This window comes from Elaeis guineensis, chromosome 6 (assembly GCF_000442705.2).
Source record: "Elaeis guineensis isolate ETL-2024a chromosome 6, EG11, whole genome shotgun sequence".
In the NCBI taxonomy this organism is placed as follows: Eukaryota; Viridiplantae; Streptophyta; class Magnoliopsida; order Arecales; family Arecaceae; genus Elaeis; species Elaeis guineensis.
In genome coordinates, this window is record NC_025998.2 from 23,134,955 (window position 1) to 23,141,986 (window position 7,032).

The 7,032-nt window shown below is 37.6% G+C and overlaps 1 protein-coding gene across 1 annotated transcript; it reads left to right on the forward strand.

Moving 5' to 3' along the window:
- Nucleotides 1-1,283: 1,283 nt before the first annotated feature.
- On the forward strand, nucleotides 1,284-6,620 carry LOC140858537 (protein THYLAKOID FORMATION1, chloroplastic-like). Its single transcript, XM_073259356.1, is given in 5 exon segments — nucleotides 1,284-1,542; nucleotides 4,221-4,491; nucleotides 6,301-6,428; nucleotides 6,431-6,457; nucleotides 6,460-6,620. Coding segments are annotated over 5 exon segments (744 nt in total). The 5' UTR covers nucleotides 1,284-1,370; the 3' UTR covers nucleotides 6,606-6,620.
- The last annotated feature ends 412 nt before the right edge of the window (nucleotides 6,621-7,032 follow it).

The window sequence follows — 7,032 nt, forward strand, 5'->3', positions numbered from 1 at the left end:
ACTGTCCGTATTAAATATTCTATCAAACATCTTGAAAGAGGATGCCAAATCGATGTAATTGACATATTTAGAGATAAGAGTGTTCTAAAAGTAGAGGTTAATATGGAATGAAATCGATGGTGGGTGAGAGCTTGGGCATGGATCTGGATGCTCGTAAGGAGGGAGCAAGCAGCAATGCAAGCCCCGATGAGGATGGATAAAGTGAAGGAGAAGAGTGGTGTTGGTATGCAATAGAGGAGCAGGTGGAGTGGAGGAGGGTGGCATAGTGAGATTCAAGGTGGAGAAGGTGGTTGTGGATCTCTTGGAGGTGATGAGGATTGAATGTAGCATTGGGAGTAGTGCTGAGAAGGGACTCGAGAATGAGGTGGAGGAAGAGCAAAGGGAAGGAGGAGGAGAGGAGGAGGGGAGACCTATTGCAATAAAGTTCTAGGTGGAGAAGGTAGTTGTGGGTCTTCCGATGGTAGTGGTTGTCGGCGGCAGCATTGAGGGCGATAATGAGAAGGAACTCGAGAGTGGAACAAAGAGGAGAAGAGAATGGAAGGAGGATGATGATGTGAGAATATATATATATATATATTGAATTAGATAATTCTCAAGCAACTACAACTTATCTTGAGGTATCTTAACTGCAAATCAACCTACCGTGAGATATTTTGAAGTTGCAATTCAACTGACACCGTGATTTGAATTGAAGAAGTTCAAACAAGCGAGCTGAGCCTCACCTATAACTTGAATTGTATGCAACTTCACTTACATAACTTCAAACAACCTTATTATTAGATAATATGATCCAAGTATAAATCTATAGTTAGTCCTGTAATTGCCTTGTTGGGCTAATATTATCAAGTTGTCAAGGTAGGCAAGATATTCTGATTATTTTAGAAATCCTTTCACCCTTCCATTTTCACCAAATAAATCGGTATATGAAATCAAGTTGTTCGTCCAAGTGGCAACATTAGCATATTGCCCTAAAAGATAAATCCAAAGTCTAGGTCACGATATACCAAAAAATATAAAAGGAAAATTGTCAAAAGATACGCGAGACTCGTTTGCAAGCGTAAGACTTCAAGTCTTTCTGGTCCACCCGTCCATTGTCATCGCCAGCCGCCACAAAAATTCAGAAGAGGAAAAAAACCATGGTGTCCGTGAGGCGCGAGGGGAGAGTGGGTACGCGTCCACAAACTACTGGATGGATCGCTTTCTTGGTATACCGGATAAGACCTCACTTGCTGACCTCTTCTACTCTCCTCCTCTTCTATTCTTTCCCTCTCGAAATGCGATTTCCGCGGGTTTCCGTGGGGTTCCTCTTTCTTGTCACTCACAACGACTGCGAGGCATAGCATACTCCTCCGAGTAAAGCCCTAGTCCTAATGGCAGCAATCTCTTCCGTCTCCTTCGCCTCGCTGCGGCAAGCCTCTTCGGAGAGGAGACCGACGCCCTCCGCCTTTGGATCCTTCGCCACTTCGGCTTTCAGAGGCCCTCGATTCAGACCCCCTAAGCTGCGCTCTCGAAAGGTGGTCCAGTGCGTGGCGGCCACCACCGGTGAGCTTTCCTACTTTATTCTCAGAATTTTTGTGGTTTATTTGAGGACTTCGTACGTGATAGCAGCGGTTGGGATTTTTATATTGATTCTTATGGCTTATTAGTTATTAATACCGCAAAGTTAGTATTTTTAATCAAGATCTTCTTGAAATCCTGAGTTAGTTATTTTTCTTCGAATTTGGGGTGTATGTTTAGCTGAAATCTTTATCTTTAAATGCCACGTTCTTGCTTCCGCTAATCTTTAAGTTTTTGGGTCGGTAAATTTCGTTTGGGTAATTGGTATTTTGACATTTCGGAATAAAGTTCGATTCTTGTTCAAAGATCGAGGGTTCTGGGCAAGTTATTGACATCTTCGACTGAGTAAATAAGGTAATAAAAGAAATAATTGAGAAAAAGAGAAGATCCCCTTTTGAAAGGCTACTCGAGCTGAAGTTTCGTAAACTTTTTATCCAGTTATAGAGCAGTATACATATGTTCTCACAGCTGCTTAAAGCGAAGGAATTTCTGACAAAAATATCGACACATTGGCATTGCATGCAAGCTGTAAGTTGAAAAGTGTATTGGGGAGTACGTAGATAGACTATGCACTTCCACATTGTAGAGGCACGCGCCCCTGCTCAACTCAAGCTGCACTCAGCCCTGTGGTGGCAACTTGTGGAATGGAATCCACTGCTTACTTGGACTGAGTTGCACATAAATTTGAACATGTTCCCAAGATGAGATCCACCTTGGTAAACTTGTGCTTGGGGATTGAACTGCTGCTGCTTGTTTACTGAGCAGCACTTGCCTATACGTGCCTGTGCAGACCACATTGAGTTGTTGAGAAGTTCATGAAAAACTTGTTCGATTGTAAACTTTGGTCCATTACAGAAGTACAGAATGGTTGGGCATAGAGTTAGAAAGAAAATTTGGATACCTGCTTGTATCACAATGTATTGGGAAATATAAGTGCATAATATTGCTTTGATACACAATCATATGAAGCATATAGATGGTACAGTGCAAATATGATGTACTACAAATAGACACTTCAACTTTTTGCTAATTGTAACTACAATCTTTATAGACAATGTGGTATCCTTTTCTTTTACTCGGCAGCAACATGTTATGGATTTTTTATCATTACCTTCAAGTGGCCTAAAGTATCTGACACTTCAACCTTTGAAAACTTGACATTATAACACTCCCATATATCTTTTCCTTTTTCTTCTTTGAGTGGAATTACACTTCCATACAGTTGATAGATGTAAAAACTAAAAATTTAAAACATACAATTATTAGCATACTCTGACGATAGACTAAGTTGAGTTGGGCGTGAGTTGAAAACTTTGAGTAATTTTTTTAAGTCAAAAATAATTGGACATACAACGTGTGTTAACCTTTGACAAGACACTGGATAAGGGTGTTCCAGAGTGCCAACACTTATTGGCTAATTTAGTATGACAATCCAATTTTCCAAGCAGTATTATGCTATTGCATATAATATCCAAGTGCAAGAAAGTGTCAGGACTCTATAATATGAAAACTGAAGTATCCAAGTCAGATTGTGTATATGCTGATTTTTCTAGCTGATTAGCGGATGCCAAACCCTCTTTATAATTTACTCCCTTCCATGTTCGTGTACTCATTTTCTTAAATTGTGATTAGTGTAGCTTTAGAGCACGGTGATGCACATACTGATATTGAGTCTCTACTATCCAGTATTACTTGAAAGTCAAACCTTTATGGAATGTGCAGTCATTGAATTGAAAATTGGCCTAGTCTGGTGGATGACTCCAGACTCCTCTTCCTACCACATAGGGCAATTTCAGACTCTCCTTGCAGTTGGTGAATGAACTAAGTTCTTGTGCACATATCTCATAGCTTGAGACAAATATATCAGAGGCCTCTTTAAAATAGACGTTCAGGAGTTAGTTGGAAATCATGCATATAAATTGTCCTAATATACTCTATATTGCACCCTAAAGGTTGTAGATGATGGTCTTGAGTTCTCTCTGTATCAATGCTGGATGCAAGATCAACTGATGGATTAATGGAATTGTTTATTGTCTTCAAGAGGTAGAGTGCTAGTGCTTTTCATTGTAGGTACTCTGCAGAATTATGGTTTAGTCTTTATTTGCCTATTATTTAACTAAATTGAGTACTTAATATGTTTTGTGCAGCCCATATATCCAGCTTGTTCTATTCGCTCTTTTCCAAGAATTCTCTCTCAGCATTTTTTGTTATATAATAAAGTCTCATCTTTAAAGTGTTTGATGAAGATAATTCTCATCTAAGGAGGACACTGATTATGTTATAAAGTGCATAATGAAGTGAAAACTCTTCTAAGAAGCTAAATTGTGCCCCTATCACTTCGGCTTTAGTGCCTTTCCTTCTGTTGTTCTAGAATTGTATGGAACTGTAATTAACAATATTCCTTTTGAACTTGTTAGTCCTTCCACTGAACATTCCATAAGTGCAGCTTATTCATCTTCTCTTCCCCTCATCAATATCTGAAGTTCTGTAAAAGAGTCGGGTTCCAAAAATATAGTGGTCATGGATTGTGCAATAAATCAGTTTCCTGATGAAAGAGCAAAATTTGTTATATGAAAGGTTCTTTAACATACTCTTTAACTCTTGATCTGTTCTTAGGCAGCTGATTGGGTTTTCATTATGTGCTCCTTCCTTTTCCTTTCCAGATGTGCCGCCCACTGTATCAGAAACAAAGTCGAATTTTCTCAAGTCATACAGGCGGCCTATTCCGAGCATATACAATTCTGTATTGCAAGAACTCCTTGTGCAGCATCATCTGATGAGATACAAAAGAACTTATCAGTATGATCCTGTTTTTGCACTTGGCTTTGTCACTGTATTTGAGCAGCTGATGGAAGGATATCCTAGCAATGATGATCGAGATGCCATCTTTAGAGCATATATCCAGGCCTTAAAAGAGGATCCTGAACAGTACAGGTAAATCTTCATAGGCTTCTGAAAGCTCAGTTATACTCTAGCTATGCAATTCTATATGTTGTACCTGGGCTGCAAGAGCTACAAAAAAAATCAGGATCCATTCATCATAATGTAATCCAATGGACACTGTGATAATGTAATTTTTGCCTTAATTTTCTGGAGTTAATAGCAATAAATAGATGCCGAATCAGTTATTTTGTTGATGAGCATTATACCAAATTTCATCTTTTTTTGTGAAATTGAAAAAGTACTAGGTCTGATTTGCTAAGTTCATGGCCAGATTGTTAATCCAGTCACTTTTTTTTTCCTGTGGCTTAGTCACAAGATGACTTATTGATCAATGTACCAGATTGATTTGGTCCAAGCTTCATAGCATGATAATAGGTGGACTAATAACTAGAAATGCTGTATAAGTTGTATTGTCATATGTAAAGGAGTTAAATGCAAGGCATACATAAAATTTGGAAAGAAAGTTTATCTCATCCTTTTTTTTCTTTCTTTCCTTTTTTTTTTTTTTTGAGTGTCCATTAGTACAATGGGAAATCTAAGGGTGCAACCACCAGAGAGTTTGAGTCCAGCTCTTTTCCATATGTTCGTGACTCCACAATGGGGCCTTTTGGAGATGGTAAGGCCTCTTGTCACATGCATCTGTTTCTCTCTCTGGCATTATGTTCTAATTGTTCTTCCATGTACTGGCCACATGCATTATGCATGTTGCGTTCTAGTTTTTAAGTAGTACTAGGATAGCAGACTCCAAATAAATGGACTAGGCTTGAACAACATCATGGATTACAGTTAACAAGTGATACAAGCATATTGTATGTTAGTAAATGATCATAAAAATAAGGCATGCTTAGTTCTAAAATGTTTTCCTTTTTTTGTCAAATCTTGCTATTATCATATAATTTTCATGGAAAATTTTAAGATTACCACCAAAATTATTTTTTAATACTATGCTTGTCCATAGTTTTTAGTTAGGGTTCTGGTATGAAGCTAGCAACACTGAAATCACAGGTCTGTTCCTATCTTGCTCTTCAATTACAGTAGAACCAGTAACTTGATGACTGGTAAATTGGGGAGTTCATGTGTCTAATTTGCAAATTGATGATCACCACTGAAATTTATGTCTTTGTTTTCAAGACCTAAGTTACATGACCTTTGTTCTCTGCATAAGCAATGGTCCTACGATATGAATATTTATGTCTTGGTAGTTGGGATATGCTTGCCCATAGTTTTTTAGCCAGGGCTTTTACTTGAAGCTGATAACACTGAAATCACTGGTCTGATGGTCCTTCAGTTATAGTAGACAACCAATAAGTTAACGACGGGCATTTGCATATTTGGCAAATTGATGATCACATTTGATATTCTTTTCATTTCAGCAATTGCGTTGCATGGCCTTGTTCTCTACCAAAGCATTGGGCCTATCATCTGAATCGTAATGTTTTTGTAAATTAGCATATGGATTGGTTTCTGGCATTTTTTTGTTGCTACAGTTTATCTTCTGGAGGTAATTAGTGTAAAAAAATAATCTGTTCAATTTTGAAATTTGATTGTCAAGCAATTCATTTATGGAATTGTTTTAGGCACTTTTCATGAGTGTTTGTTTCATTTCTGCTATTAACCATCTCTATTGGGCTACAAGATCTTTAGATAATCCACAAGTACTGTCAGGTTAATCTTGGTTACTTTATTTCTCCCAGACATTATTTGTAATTGTGATGTTCAATATGCTTTAAGTCTTCAACTATAGCCTCCATTCTTTCAATGATGCATACAGTTTAAGTTTGTTGTGCTTGTCCATTGCAGATGTGATGCACAAAAGCTGGAAGAGTGGGCTCAAGCTCAAAATGCTAATTCATTAGTAGATTTTTCTTCGAGAGAAGGTGAGGTCGAAGATATTTTGAAAAATATTTCTGAACGGGCTCAGGGTAAGGAAATTTTAGCTATAGTCGATTCTTTGCCATTGACTATTTCGTCTGCTTGAGCTGGCAAATGCAACAGAACCAACAATCTTAGAAAAGGTTGTACTTTTTTCATATTTGCTGACATTTACCCACACTTTGTCTTCTGTATTTCATTGTAGTCATTTTGGTACTAAACTGTTATACTAGAGATAGCTGTTGGTTATGAATTGGGCTGTCTTATCACTAATATTTTAGTTAGCATTAATTTTATTTATTCTTGATCAAGCCAACTATGGAATTGTCTCTACCAGATTTTCTGTTTATCTCTGTTCTGTGCATTTTCTTTATTTCATTATTACGTGAATTTCAGGAATATTTTAGTATATAACATGACATGTCAATGGATGAGCTAATCCAATAAGCAAATCTGCCAAAAAATGAATTATCTATGATTATTGATAAAGAACTAATCAAGAATTAGTAAAATTGGTAGATAGTAACCCAGGAGTTGGAGCACAAACCGGAGATTCTAATATATACCTACTTGACTGCTTCATACCTAACTCTGTTGAGAGTATCTACGAAACCTGATTTCCTTCTCCTGCAGGGCCTAGTTAGTGCTTAGTACCAACCA